General features: G+C 34.9%; 1 protein-coding gene across 7 annotated transcripts in view; it reads left to right on the top strand.

The window, feature by feature from the left end:
• The window catches only part of LOC108742754 (protein madd-4), a 112,171-nt gene that overhangs the window by 52,081 nt on the left and 43,449 nt on the right, over nucleotides 1-16,641 (top strand). Inside the window, exon 1 of one of the 7 annotated variants that reach the window (XM_025977104.1) lies at nucleotides 2,132-2,426. The exons of the other annotated variants lie outside the window; for them this stretch is intronic. Within the exon in view, the coding sequence (XP_025832889.1) occupies nucleotides 2,385-2,426 (42 nt within the window). The 5' untranslated portion in view covers nucleotides 2,132-2,384. Of the gene's footprint in view, nucleotides 1-2,131; nucleotides 2,427-16,641 lie in introns of those variants that run through there. 7 annotated transcript variants of the gene reach the window in all.

Here is a 16,641-nt window from a genome sequence, read left to right as displayed (position 1 = left end):
GGAGTTAGGAGGGGTAGAGGTAGACCTAGATTAGATTACTGTTCGCAAATAGTTAAGGATGTGGGCTGTTCTAGTTTTAGGGAAATGCGAAGTTTAGCTCAGGATAGGAAAGAGTGGAGGTACGTGTCCAACCAGTCTTAGGACTGATGACCTTATGATGATGATGATGATGTAATTCATCATCATCATCATCCTCATAGGATCGTCTGCCTTGTCTTAAAACTGGTTGAACATGCACCTCCACTCTTTCCTATCCTGAGCTAATCTTTGCATTTCCCTAAACCAGAACATCCCATATCCTTCACTATTTGTGAACAGTAATCTACTCTAGGTCTACCTCTACTCCTCTTAACTCCTATTTATACTTCTAATATGTTTTTAACTAACTCTTCATACCTGAGAAGGTGTCCTATCGACCAAGAAAAGATTATTGGAGGTATTTGTACGAATTTTCCTATATCACGTCGAATTTTGCAAGAGATAATCCCATTCTTTTATGATTGCATCTAACAGTATATCCCTTTGCTTGGTTCTTAGTTCGCCACTAGTATATAGTTCTAATAAACCTATTTCGTTCAAAAGAAAATAAAATTCCTACCTTAAAGCCATCAAGGAACAATATTACTTTCGGGTTTTTGGAATGTATTTTCATTACACTATGAACATCACAAGCACTCCAGCGATCAAAACTATACCAAAAACTGAAAGGTGACAAAACATCAACCTGATAAGAAATTAATAAATACTAGATCGTCTCTGTTTTATTGGTGCGTGTTCAATTCTGATTTAATTATACAGAATGGATTAACTGCTTCTTCTAAAGTACATAAATCCCGATAATAAATTACACTGTAATGTCACAATTAATTACAACATGCTGGGTTAAGTGAACCAATTTTTCATATGCTGTTCATTTTTTTCCGAATGTCTTATTTTGATAAATAATTTTGCTCTAATCGGATAGATCGCGTGTTAACACAACCCGACGATAAAACATCAACTAATACACATAAGATACAACAGGCCAGGCAACAACCTTGTCAGAGGGCACGTTATAATATCAGTGCCTCATGCATTTTTCTTTCCTCACTTCACTGCGATGTTTTTGTATTAAAATGCTTCAAAATTCGTAAGACCTTTCGCTTTATTCGTTCGCAAATGTTATTGTATTCAATTTGCCCTTTTCAGTAGGGAGCTAAACATAAAATGTAACTGCCAAAAATTCTACTTTTAGCTTTAAATAAGTTTATTGAAATTTAACTGGAAATAACAATTAATAATTAGCAAAATATAATAAAAAACAGTTGGCATTGCTTCAATTTTATTTTGAAAAAGTGTAATATACGTTAAACGATAGCAAGTATTTTTTATTTAATTTGGCTAATTATTAAAAGACGTTTCATTAATTAAAAAAAAACTTGTGCAAGATTTCTAGGCCATTTACAGAATGGTAATAACTGGAGTGTAAACCCTGTCAATAAAATTCTTTACAACAAATGTTATCTCCAAAGCTTCAAAATGTTTTGAATCTTTAATCCCATCAGCCATCGTCATCAACTAGCAAAATTTGTTGTTTTTTTATACACTCTACTAGGTATAACAAGAAAGAATACATCCCTAGTCTCTTGAATTTTCATTTAGAGGATTTGCCCAAGTCCAATTGTTTATTAACAATTTGTTGGTCTTGTGTTAATGACAAACCTCTACATTAGACAACCACAATCTAAGAAATTTTATTTAGCATTAAGTCTTATCTTTAAGAAGGTGTAACTGCAAGGTTCTTCGGTTGGTTGAAGTTTATTTATTGTGAATTTAAGACAATCAATCAAATACAGGTACTTAATATTTAGATCCTTTTCTGTAAGTTATTTGCCATCAATTTATTTCGGTCGGACGCAAATAAAATAGAGATAAACATCCTAATAATAGTATGAAATGAAAAAGCTTTAGGCGTTGGCCTTGAATCATCTGCCTCCGAGCCGCGTCGGCGTCGTCACAGCGTTTTAGAAAGCAGCGTCGCTGATATGACCTTTCAAGGTTGTTGCCTGAACTGTACCGTCACTATCTCTTACTATGTGTGCATATTACGTTAGGTATTGTATAGTTGCTTTTTTATCGCCGGTTGTGTTAAAACGCGAACCATTCGATTCGAGTAAAGATTATTGCAAAAATTAATTCACTTATACTGCATATTACACAGCAACTTTGATAGTGTTTTGTTTTACTCAGTTAAATCAAACTTAGATAAGAAATAATAAACTAGAGACGATACAATTTTTATTAAGTTCTTTTTGTTGGTCATTTTTTTTATTATAGTTTTGATCGTCGTGTTTGTCATATTCCGTAGTGTAGTGAAAATGTACTTTTCGTAGTAAATTTATGGAATGCTTTGCCCTGAAGTGGTGCTGTTCCTTGATGGTTTTAAGGTAGGAATTTTAATGAAACTGTATATGATGTAGTACTGATTCTAGGATATTATAGACGCCAATTTAAGTAATAATTGTGATTATGAAATTTGTTTTATACAGCAGTTGATATTTCTATACGAGTTGTTAATGAGAAAGAGGATTTGGTTGCTTTTCAAGGAAAATTAGAAGATTTTTTTAGATGAGGCTTTCACTTCTTGAGATTCAATTAGCACAACACAATGATTATTACGAATACTTTTTAATAATTACCCGACATACTGATATATTTTGTCACATTGTGAATTCTTCCACAGTGTGGTTAAGTAATTACTATGGATAATTGGTAAAAAGTATTTGTTACAACCCGAGATAAAAATGTTCAGTCTCTCAGAGTCTTTGAAAGCGAGACTCGAGTCTGCGTCTCTCATCGAGTCTCTCTGGTGTCACTGAGAGAGACTGTCAAAAAAACATTTTAGCGTCTCTGAGAGAGAGACTCGAGTCGCTCATAGAGAGATCCTCATTTCGTATCCAGTTCAACATATTTCAGAGATCCCAGTCTTTCTACGAGAGACTCGAGTCTCTCAATTTTTCAGTTTTATTCATTCAATCTCTCTGTGAGAGACTCGTATCTCTGAATTAACAATTTTATTGTTCGAGTATCTCATACAGAAACTGTGAGAGATCCATAGGCTATAACTGAGAGACTGTGAGAGACAAATAAGTGGTGTCTCGATAGCTGTGGTTAAAATTTTCTAAGTTCAACATATTTCAGAGATCCCAGTCTTCCTACGAGAGACTCTAGTCTCTCAATTTTTCAGTTTTATTCATTCAGTCTCTCTGTGAGAGACTCGAATCTTTGAATTAACAATTTTATCATACAGAGACTGTGAGAGATCCATAAAAACGCCTACGCAATAAATGAGAGACTGTGAGAGACGCTCTCAGAGACGCTGAAAGACTCTGAGAGACTGAAAATTTTTGTCGAGGGACCCATTGTCTTGTGTTTTTCTGTTAAAGATTCTTGATCCGAGTTATTCAATATAAAACCAACTTTATTCACTTACTGCCGGAGCTCAGTTTCTAAAAATTACTCATTTCTTTTGATGAACGCCGTTCGGGAGAGGGTAATTCTCGCTTATGCGATGATTTCTAAAGTTTATTGGTAAACAAGGGTCGAGATTGTAACAAATTTTTGAGACGAAAAGATCCCCAGATCCCCAAAAGTTGAACAATCCGGAGGTTACTGATCCAATATTCCCAAGGAGAAGATAGTTTTCCGTTACAAATTGCTATCAAAATACCACTCCATCAAGTTCGGGCTCTGATCGATCCAAGTGTCAGCTTGTGCTGAACAACCTATGCATGCGATGCTAATCTATTCGTTTGTTCATAAACTACGAACTACTTCGAACTTTATATACTTCCGAGCCCCACACCACTTTTCATATCTCGCAACATGATACTGTTTTCAAAATTATTATTAATTATAAATATAGAGTGCAACAGAAGTAAGTAGAGAGCAGTATAAAGCATGAAAATTAAGCAAACGTTTGTAGGTCCGGAAGTTCACCGTTTTCGACAAAAACGCAGGTAAATTGAATTCCGGTCCTGGTAAAGAAATACGACCCGCAACGCTGCATTCAATCAGCTTTAACTTGCTGCTGCCTGCAATGTACTTATTTGATTTATTTAGTCTAAACATCATGTGTAGTACTAAATTGTTTACGTTTAACTTACACGTTGGATAACCGGCAATGTTTACATTCTGTACCCATGTAGCTGCAGAGTTTTTTTCGTACTACGCTATTCGGTAGATAGCTATATATGTTACCAATTTACGCACAGAATCAGGACTTGTAATTCCTCCCTATACACTTTTTCATTAAATAGATATGTGAATATAGAGGTAACTACTACAGATATACATATATACCATCTTTTTTGTTTATTAGGAGCTTTTACTTATGGGTCTAATTATTCAGGATTGTGTTGTCTACATCTTATGTGACATATTTGTCAGTCTTATCTCGTAATCTCCTCGTTCGATTTTCTCTGTGTGCATCGTATCAGTGCTGAGACTTATTATATTCTGTCGCCTATCAATACGTCTTGATTTTCGTCCATTAGCCTTAAATTTTGTGGAATACCGTACGACTGAGATATTCTTTGAACATCAATGCGGTTTCGGTTTTTATACGGATCAGGCATCAAGCTCTACTTTTTTGTAGGATTGTATAGAAACCCACCCTTCCAACCTTCAAAATTATTGCCCTTTTGCTTTGAAATAGATTTTGTTGGCAAAGAATGAGATGTCATTTTATGGTAGTCTAAACCTCGGAAAAAAGGGCTCGTAGCTTTTCCTGCAAGTGTTCGCTGAGGCCGACGCCGACGATTGATTTTCATTTGTGCTGACCTAAAAATCCTGTTTCTGCATTCTTTTGTGTCCAAGCTTAACAAGAAGTGGGATCTAAATCTCTGCGTAATTTGTTCCTAAATTTTCCCTTTCGTTTTTTCCAGATTGTTTACAAATATCTTCGAATTCGGAAAGTATCATCTGCAAAACGTTTTCTTAATTTAATATTCTTGTTTACTTTTTCTGGACTTGTTTGCTACATCAACTGATACAATTTCTTTTTAGTGCATAAAGAGAAAGACACGAGTACTTCTTAAATTATTTTATAATAACTTGAAAGTCATTTATTTCTTTTCAACATGACAGGCTAAAATTAAGCCAATTTAGAAAAGAGAAAACCTTGAAGGAATACCTAATAATAAGTTAACGCAATCAGCGATTTTCTTAGCAGAATTTCCTTTTAAATATGAATAAATTATTACATTCCTTATTTCTTTAGAATCATTTTTATCCTTAGACGTTTTGAATTGTTATTACACCTACGAAATGTCACTGACACATTAGTTGCAACACTAAGATCGTTATCATTGTAGGGAGGTTTCAGCACAGGCGTCCTGCTGTCTCATTTCTTTTTTGTTTTTTTTTTTTTGACTTCCATTGTGTCCTTTGTATACTGCTGTATTTTGTCAACATCTTATTTCTAGCTTTTTCTAACCACAGTATTTTTAACATCCGCCTATAACACCGTATTTCATCGTTCACACCAAATTCTCAAAATATAAATGTTTCTAGAGCAGGATTACGTTCGTCGAATCAAATATTTAAAAAAATGTTACTAAGTAAACGTACGTACTGTGGAGATCTCTTGTCCACACCGAAAAGAAGTTCATTTTGGAGAGAATCCAAGATCGATATGCATTATGTAACTTTATGTGTTATCTGGGCCAAAAGCGGTATTCATTGCTATCAGTCATTTAGCATACACTGCTGCAGATAAATTGCAGTTTACAAAGTCTTTGCAGTTGCAGATTCAGGTCTCATCTTACTGCTGATTACTTGTGCAGCTTTCCTGAAAGTTCTACGATCATCTTTTTCTTTTACGTCAATTAGTTCGTGTATCTTCATTTACTCAACAATGTTCTGTTAAATGGATAACTATACTAGCAACTCAAGAATGATTGAACTAACTAATACATAATAGGATAATAGGATTACCTATTTTTTATATTACCCAGATAAAATGGCAACTCCAAAATCGATAATGAAACTTATTGTTGTCGACATAGAGATAGGCTTCGGACCTAAAAGTTGCAAGTAGGGCAAGTATTGCTGTAATATATACGGTGATATCCCCCAGAGGCTATCGCCGTCCTTTTGCCTGTTTTAGGAGTCCTGATTGTTGTAGGACATATGTTAGAAACGATCCTTTCTAAGAAAGTTTTGGATATGATACTTGTTCAATCAGAACGAAGAACGTACATATGTCTGAAATTACGATGTTTCTCTTAAAGGATTAGAAACTGTTGACGGTTTAAGTTATTAGAAAGAATAGAAGAACGAATGACAATGGAAGTCAATAAGAAATAGGCGAGATAGGTTGGTAGGACACTTTCTCAGGCATGAAGATCTAGTCAGAGACACATTAGAGGCAGAAACAGGAGTTAGGAGTTAGGAGGAGGAGAGACGTGGATTAGATTACTGTTCACAAATATCTAAGGGTGTGGGATGTTCTAGTTTAAGGAAAATGCGAAGATTAGCTCAGAATAGGAAAGAGTGGAGGTGCGTGTCCAACCAGTCTTAGGACTGACGACCTTATGATGATTATGAATTTTATTAATTAGTAGAAAAAGATTGATGTTTGATACTGCATCAAGTGTAAAGCATCTACCCCGAAAGAGAAATGTATATCGTAATCGATGACGGAATTTCTAAACGAGTTTAAATAGTCCTGTATCACTGATCAACGTTCATTTATATGCCAGCTGCGAAGTTGTACATTTACATAATTAACTACCACTGGATAGTGCAAATAGGTTTGCGTTTTCGAAAACGTGAATAATGTACGTAGGTAGCACACACATAAATAAAATCAACCGTGTATAAATAAAGGAATATGCAATCTTCCCGATTTATGAAACTTCAGTAGTGGAATCTAGACGGGGTTGTCATCGTCCGTTTCTTCTGAGGAAATCGAATTCTAAAAATATTGCGAAAATTTTCGGATGTAATACAACTTGATTTAGAGGGATACGACAGGGATAGTAAAAGGAAGTATCTAATACATAGGTAGATATGCACGTACATTAAGAAAATTATGGAAGCATGCTGCTTAATATTACATACTAGGGTCAATTGAAAAGTCCCCGGCCTGACACATAGATGGCGGCACCAGAACTAAATCCATATGATTTTCAGTTAGTCCTAACCTTCAAAAGACGCGTCTATAAATTTGACAGCTGTCGGATCATTAGTTTGTGAATTATAGCATTTTTAGTGAAGCAACTTTTGTTATTGTGAAAAAAATGGATAAAAAGGAATTTCGCGTGTTGATAAAATATTGCTTTTTGAAGGGAAAAAATACAGTTGAAGCAAAAACTTGTTTTGATAACGAATTTCCGGACACTGCCCCAGGAAAATCAACCCTCAAGGATTGGTATGCTAAGTTTAGACGTGGTGAAATGAGCACCGAAGACGGTGAACGCAATGGACGCCCAAAAGAGGCTGTTACGGATGAAAACATTAAAAAAATCCACAAAATGATTTTGAATGACCGTAAATTGAAATTGAATGAAATAGCAGACACTCTACAGATATCAACGGAACGTATACATCACATCATTCACGAATATTTGGGTATGAGAAAGCTCTGTGCAAAGTGGGTGCCGCGCGAGCTCACTTTCGGCTGGCAAGGTTATGGCGTCTGTATTTTGGGATGCGCGTGGAATAATTTTCATTGACTACCTTGAAAAAGGAAGGGCCATCAACAGCGACTATTACATAGCGTTATTGAACCGTTTGAAGGACGAAATCGCCGAGAAACGACCGCCTGCTTCACCAAGACAATGCACCGTCTCACAAGTCAGTGAAAACGATGGCAAAAATTCATGAATTGGGCTTCGAATTGCTTCCGCATCCACCGTATTTTCCAGATCTGGCCCCCAGCGACTACTTCCTGTTCTCAGATCTCAAAAGAATGCTCGTTGGGAAAAAATTTTCGTCTAATGAAGAGATGATCGCCGAAACTGAGGCCTATTTTGAAGCAAAGGACAAATCGTACTACAAAAATGGTATCGAAAAGTTGGAGGATCGCTATAATCAGTGTATCACCCTTGAAGGGAATTATGTTGAATAAAAAAAACGAATTTTGCAAAAAAAATGTGTTTTACTATTTTAGGCCGGGGACTTTTCAATTGACCTGTTAGAAATATCCTCATGCAACTTACAGTAGAAGTTTTGGTATTAGTTCTTTAACAATATTAAAGTTTGAACAACTTTTATACTGAGAATGTCAAAATTCTAAATGGATTACTATTTAAGTGACATTGATTCTTTGAATAAAGAAATTTTTGGTCAAATTCTAGAATCTTTCTAACTGGCCAAAACATCTAGAGTACCTACATTAAACCTTTAAACTTGCAGACGATTAATACATTGTAGCGGTCTTTCGAATCAATAATATTACTGCATAGGTTATTCTTATTGTAAATATTTTATATGAGGCAATAAAATTTACCAATAGCAAAACTAGATCGAATGCTAACAGGGCAATTTCCTTGAATCGTTGAAAGCGATGTTACAAATGAACGTTTATGTCTATGTAAACAGAAATAAATGGAATCACTTATCTTTTTCAGACTCAAATAAATCACTAGGAAAGAAGAAAGTATATACATTTTACTACATAATACGAATCTTGTTAAATTAAATTGCTTTCACTTGTATTAGGATAGTATGTTCAATTGTCTCCAGTTTGCAAGCCCTTCATGATCAGGCATGTTAGAGACATATTGGAAGCAGAAACAGGAGTTAAGAGGGCTGTTCCCAAATTGTTAAGGATGTGGGATGTTCCAGTTTTAGGGAAATGCGAAGATTTACTTAGGATAAGAAAGAACAGAACGTATATTATCCAGCTGTTATGCAAACTGATTTACAGTTTACAAAGAAGGAATGAGGAATATTGCGAATAAAAAATTTTTCTACGTAACTCTCTGTTAACGTTACGGTTAGATACAATTCTGATAGCTACTCGTAGCAACGCAAAAATTTGAATAATTTTGCATAACTTTGTCAGATGGAATGGAAGCATGGATGGATAATACCAAATGAATGGTGAATCATTGCGTCACAGAAGCAATGCTGGCTCGGATTTGAATCGACTACTATTTCGAATTTTATCGCTGGGGTGATATATTAAGTTGGGCTTTTGTTAATACCGTCGTTTAACACCAGAAAGTTGTAAGCCGATCAAATGAAAAATACTTGTCGATATTGCTTTTGTGGTAATCACACAATGTGACTCAGTATGTCCGGATTTTGGCCTTTAACAGTCAAAGAAGTACCTAGTCATCTCTAGAATATTCTTTTTACAATCTGACTTCATCATATCACGAGTTTCGACCAGATTCTGGTTCAACAATCAAGGATTAGTCGGAAATGATTACTACCTGGGTTATTTTGTCTTTTTATTATACTGGTGTCTAATATTCACAGGAAGGACCTGATTTGAACTACGTCAGGAATGACAAATTCGGATTTATTTTCCTGTCTACAGGTTCAGACAACTGTTTAGCATTCGGGAGGATTCTGATTTCATTCTGAGTATGTCTGCCCTGCTACAAGGCTTTCTGTTATTTCTTTGTATCGGTTAGGCAAATACTGGGGTAGTAATCTTCTACTCTTTTCTGTCTTCATTTCGTCCGTCTCAACTTTCTCACTCCAACCCATCCATTGCCGCAATTCCTCAAAGGATTCCGAGGACTTCTGCCTTACCTTCCAGCCTAATCCAGAACGACTTCTCGCCCACCAGGATTAGTAGCGGGTGCGAATGAATCATCCAAAGGTTTTGTTTTAGCTATACCAGATTTGGAGGTTTGTTACAATTAATTAAGAGAAGAGAAAATAGATATTGTCCATACCTATGCCGTCTTGTTGATTATAGTTGGGTGTAAAAGGACATTCCGTAGTAGGTAATTTGTATCATCACGCTTTACGACAAGGATTTGGAACCATAAAATGGTATAATTATAGCGAGTAATTATTTCCTGCTTGTAAAATTTAGTGGAGGTGCTTGTTGAAATAACTGTCGATGAAATGGTTAGAAAATTCGCACATAACCGCAACGTTGTTAGAAATTACGGCGTTTATGCACCAATTAAAATTATATTAACGTGAACTTATCTAGCAAATCCTGCAGCTTATGGGTGTCATAAACTGTTTTGGGGAATGTTTTATAATGTTTCGAGCATAAATGCTGATGTTGGAACGATATATTTCATGATATGAAGTCTTCTGGAAGGACACATAAACTTTGGGTATATGACACCGTCAGTACAAAATAAGTGGCTCATCGTCTAGCGTTATAAAGGTAATTGCCCGGAAATTTCCAAAAGCAATAACCATTGCTTCCGTTTATGCTTAATTATTATGGAAACAAAATATGTCTGCTTTTGCAAAAAATGCTTCAGAATATAGTAGATACTTGCCAAGATATTTTAAAAGTTAAAGGTAATTGCATAATACGTTACCGGTCAAACCCGACTTTAGGACAAACTAGTTTTTCCTAGGCCAAGCCAGTTCATCCTTTCGGCGATGGGATAAACCGGTAGAGACTAGGCTAAATTGGTTCGTTGTATGATCGATAGGAGAAACCACTTTAACCTAGGCTGAACTAGTTGAGCCTAATATGAATAAGTACACTTCAGGATAAACTGGTTCGACCTGGTCTATAAATAGGGAATAATAAAACACCAGAATAAAATCATGATGCATTTATTAATTAAATCAAAAGCTATATCATCATCATCATAAGGTCGTCAGTCCTAAGACTGGTTGGACACGCACCTCCACTCTTTTCTATCCTGAGCTAATCTTCCCATTTCCCTGAAACTAGAACAACACACATCCTTAACTATTTGCGAACAGTAATTTAATCTAATCTACGTCTACCCATCATAACTCCCGTTTTTGCTTCTAATATGTCTCTGACTAGACCTTCATGCCTGAAAAGGTGTTCTATCAACCTATCTCGCCTATTTATTATTGACTTCCATAGAGTCCTTTCTTCTCCTATTCTTTCTAACATCTCTTCATTTCTAACCTTCTTTATCCACGGTATCCTTGTCATTCGCCTGTAACACCACATTTCGAACGCTTCTAACCTTTTCTTTTCCGCAGTGCTCACCGTCTACGTTTCGCACCCGTACAGCGCCGTGCTCCAAACATACATCTTTAACAATCTTTTTCGCATTTATAAATTAACAGTTTGCGAGCATAGAAGTGACTTCTTTTTATTAATGGTGACACAACCCTGCGCTATCGTCCGCTTTATATCTCCTCCTTCCTGACTTATCTGATTTCCTAGATACCTAAAATCAGGTAGGAATAGGACATTTTATAATTCTTCCTCAATCTTGAATGGTCAATAAAGCCTTTTCTCATGTTTTATTGTACATAAAGTTTCACTTAAGTGCATGTCGTTATTTTTTCGAAAACAACTGATCTGCATTTATCGAAAATTAACAACTGTTGTTGTTTGAGCTATTAACTGAAATATGTTCACGTCAAATCCTAATTGAAGTAATGGCCAGCCGACTATTATTTCGAAAATTCGTTTCATTATAGGGAGTATCACATTCCAAACTACCATTGTCAGAGGATACGAAGTAAATGTAGATGAATAATTAATCATTCTTTCAATAAAGTATAAATCGAGCAACTTCAGTTAAGCAAGATGAATTGATTGATGAGAATCTATTGTGGCTCTATTCATAAAAGAAGGCGTATACCTATCAAAATACATAGTGCATTGATTACGATGTGATGGCGCGTCAGTTCCAGAAAAGGGCACAGGGAAATGCGATGAAATTTTCTATTTTTTCGTTTTAAATGCTGAAGTGGTCTTTAAAATATTATAAATAAAATACTCTTCATCAGATGTTTAATAATTGAAAGTAGCTTTACTGTAAGTTAGATAATTAGAGATTGCAAATATAAGGACCGTACTTAGGGCGGCCGTCTTAATAATAATGGAGAATGAAAGTACAAGAATGCAGAATCCACACTGCTGTTCGTCGTTGAAATTCCAGTTATAATTATAAGTTTAAAGCTAAAATCCATCCGGACCTTGTTATGTATTAATTATCTAGGTTGGTTTTGAATAATTTGGTTAATGAAGATGAATTAATAACTGATACGTTACATTCAATCGATATCTTGTACTAATATTAAAGCATGTTTAATCTCCTTAATGGAACCAGCGATTTAAAAGAAGTAAAGAAGTTTTAAAGTTGAAAGCTAAGAGGGATTTGGAAGCATTTTCTACAAGAAAGTTGGATTTGCAAAGTATCGCTAGCAAGGGATTACGATCCATCCACTGTTGTGAAGAGAGAAAGTAGATAAGCTAATTGCCTCTTTAAATGTCGTTCCTCCTGGAAACCTTAAAATACTGAAGCGCCTTTCTCATTAAACTACGTATATTGTGGTTATGAAAGATAAAATAAATATGTATTTACACACGGAGAAAACGACAACGCAAAAATTATAATTTCTGAATTTGCCGTAGAAATAGTAGAATTTAGTAGGTAACTTGTAATAATCTCACTCAGGTTTCTTAATTATTACAAGTTTGAGTCGAAATTGTAATTTCTATTATTTCAGCTTACGAAGCAACGGGCTAGTGAGATAAATTGTAAATATCGCTTTAATATTTAGGTAAATTTTCGTTTTCATTTTCCTTTTTCTCCGTGCATCTAACAAAAATTTGCAATTACATTCATACATCTTGTAATATAAGTCGTACTTCTAATACGTTTACTTGTTTATTGATTTATTTGAAAACACTAAACATACGCATTATATATTTTCTCCGTAATACTCTTACGCAGTGTAGGATTTTCACAAAAAAAAATCGACAAACACCTAAATAATTTTCTCGTAAAGCTTTCAGATTTAATACGTACAGCGTATAAAAGTTTTAAGACAAATGGCCTGTCAGGGCAAGCTTTGTGTAATATCAAATTTATAAGCCGGCACAAAGTGTCTTCCAGGCATTAACTGTTCTCACAATTTAATTTTAAATAAATCCAGAAAAAAATTGAAAAGTTGGAAATTTCAGAAAATAAAACATATTTTTCTGAAAGGAAATTACATGGCTTGCTTAATGTATGACGCGTTACCCAGTTGTGCTGTGTCGTCCGCTGCGCAGGAAGACATTGCGCATCTTACTTGCGTCATCAGTTAGTTGCAGTTATAACATCCCTCAGAATTTCGCAATATACGTAAGTAATACTTAATAATAGCGAAAATGTAGCAATTCAAGTCAATTCAAACAAGAACAGAGGACGATGATATATTGCAGTGACGTAAACGTGGCGGTTTAATAAAAAAAGTTTGACAATCATTGTGTTTAGAGAGAAGTTATTTTCTTAGTGGGTACTTCGTTACTTCGGACCCTTTTTTATGACAGTTTAGCATGTGATGTTGACAGTTGGCATGATCGAATGTAAAAAGTTTTGTACGACTCAATATTTTATTTTCCTTGCGAATTATGCAGTTCTTCCTTTCTCAACTCAATAAGAAAAAGAAGATTTAAAAGGAAAATCGAGCCGAAGGATATCCGACGAATGTCTACGTATTTCTGCTTTTATATTAATGTGACCGTGCCTCTTGAAGATTCATTTGTCTGGGGAAAGAAAGTCATTTGTCATTTCGTTTCGTTTAATAAACGCTGTTTTTCCTTTCAGAACAGTTTTTAACTTTATGTTTCCGAACTTTATTCAATTGTGTATCGGAGATCGAAGAATAAAATATCGCAAGCGACATTGCTAATAACGAACAGGGCGAGTAAAGAAAATAAATCAAAACGTCGCGAAGAATTTCTAGGTTTATATCGAGTCAGACGTACCTTTGAATAATGTACTAGAAGTATTAAAAATTCAAACGTTATAAGAATGATAAAGGCTAGCTAATTGATAATTAATAATTTTTCTAAGACTGGGTTGAATTATTTATCTGTTGTAATTACTACTTCTCTTAATAATTCTTCAGCAAAGAGATTTGTTATTTCTTTTGACGTTTTTAGAAAAATTGGACGAATCGGAGCATACGTAATCCTAAAATGTAGCATCGTGCTACAGATGGCGTTTACTGCGCCATTTGTAGTATTTTCAGAATCGGATTCTGTCTGTATGGGTTTCAATAAATAACGATATCAATAATGAGTCACTTCTAGTGAGTTACATTCTGTTTGAAACGATACAGTTTGTATCTGTATTTAAGCATTGTAAATGCTCAAAAATTTCTATTTTAAAATAGACCAATTTCTTCATCACTTCTGAAAGTTTGCAGTATGTTTGACGTGCATGCCTCTAAACAAACACATACTTGTCCTAGATCAGTCATTTTAATAAGTTATGAGTGGAATTTGAGAACATGGTCGTTTATGGTCCTTCTACATGGCCCATCTCGTGCCTCAGGCAAAGGGGTATGAAAAGAATGTAATAAAGTCCGGGTTAAAACACATGTTCATAACCATTTTGTGACGCTGACTCAAAGCATATTTCCAAGACGAACCAACCCCTGCATACATTACTTCCCTCAACAGCTGCTTATTTACTGGAACATTTACTGTCGCAATCTGTTCCATATACGTAGTAGGCGAGTACTTATTGCTTGCACACAAGGATTGCCGAAGGTTGAATGTTGACTTCCGCATGAGCAGTTAAATAATATGGTTTGAGTGCTCCGAATATTAGGTTCACGCAAAATATTCAGATCAGAACGTATTCTGAACTAATGTCTGCACATTCAAACAAATGCTACACTTTTTCACGTTCAAATAAATTAGCCTATTAATATTATTCTTTTTATCTTTAATTTTAAACATCTAAAGACATAAGAAACAGAACCCTCTTAATAAATACCTTTCAAAATATTACCTACGCAAGAAATTATATTTTCAGTGGGATACCTGGTTGGAAGCGTTCGGAAAGTGGTGTTACAGGTGAATGATGAGGATACCGTGGATAGAGGTTAGAAATGAAGAAGTACTAGAAAGAATAGGAGAACAGGGGACTCTATGGAAGTCAATAAAGAAGGCATGAAGGTATAATCAGAGAAATATTAGAGGCAGAAACGAGAGTTAGGAGGGTAGAGGTAGATCTATATTAGAGTAAGGATGTGGGTTGTTCTAGTTTTAGGGAATTGCGAAGATTAGCTCAGGATAGGAAAGAGTAGAGGTGTGTGCCCAACCAGTCTTAGGATTGACGACCTTATGATGATGATGATGATGATGATGATGGGATACCTTCAATAGATACATCAACATCATCAATAACACCATAGTATTGTCTTTACTTCCACTTTTTTCTGTCTTGAACCAATCTTCGTATTTTTTCAAAACTATGACAACCCCTATCTCCAATTATCGTATTTGCGTAATCTAGCCCTGCCCTTGCCCTTAGTAATTCTTGTGTGTCTCTAATTAGTCCTTCATGGTTGAAAAGGTGTTCTACCAGCCTATCTTATAGACTTTCATAAGTGTCTTCTATTCTATTACACTTTCTAATGTGTCCTCATTTTTAACCCTTTCTATTCACGGTATTTTTAACATTTTCCTATGAAAATGTATTTACAATGGGATCAAACCCTTTCCGAAGAAGATTTTAGATGAAAACCAACGCTTTTTTCTTGGAATTACAAGGGTTGCTATTGAAATTGAAATATAATAGGTGGAATTTATAATTTCTTCAACCTATTATCGAGAATTTACACACATTCTATGGATAGCACTAATGCAATTTTATTTTCCTAAATCGCACATCTTTGTAAATTTTTGGTAGAAGCCATAAATCAATACTGCAGTAACTTATGGTTCACAGTTAAATGGTTTTCATGTGTGGTAATAAAACTAGCCAATTTGGTTAGAAGCTGCCATGTGTTGCAGTAATTCGTTCATTGTAGAATGACTGTTGCTGTATAAAAATTTCATTAAAAGTGTTACGTATACGTAACAGTATAATTTTGTAAAATTCAGCTTAAATATTAAATTGTAAATCTTGAGATTTTATGATGTTTAGACTACGTTTTAGTTTTCCCTGTGTTTGCATCTTTTGGAAACGCAGCCATAGAAAATGTTATGATATATCATCTAAAATATCCTTCGAACCGCAACCACACTTACCATATCCTCGATTGTAAAATTAAGTCACGCACAACGTCAATACTTTTTGCGACTACAGAATTGGGTCATTCGACACAATTTTCGTCACTAGTTTCCATTCTACCCCTTTTGTGTAACCTAGGAGGGTTCTGATGATGAAATATGAATAGCAACGTGTGCACTTTACATATTTCGTCACTTTTTATGGTTTATTTCACAATATAAGGAATAAAATCGTTCAAATTATGTAAATCCATGAATTTAAATTCAGTTGAATATATTGTCGCAAACAATTAGGCATCTTATAACTACAGGAGGCGAAATTAGGAGCAATTTGCTGTTAATTCATGAATGCTCCACCAAGTCCTTTTTCGATTAAGGATATCATATCAAGTTGTCGGATTGAACACACGGCGTAAGCAGTCTACTTAAATTAATCGCTTCATGTAGTCTCAAAACTTTTAGTTTTTTAACAAGTAACATTTGTTGGTTATATATATATA

The sequence above is a fragment of the Agrilus planipennis genome, unplaced genomic scaffold, assembly GCF_000699045.2.
Source record: "Agrilus planipennis isolate EAB-ADULT unplaced genomic scaffold, Apla_2.0 scaffold367, whole genome shotgun sequence".
Taxonomy (NCBI): domain Eukaryota; kingdom Metazoa; phylum Arthropoda; class Insecta; order Coleoptera; family Buprestidae; genus Agrilus; species Agrilus planipennis.
Note: the sequence above shows the minus strand (reverse complement) of the source record. Positions and strands in the feature narration are given on the sequence as shown.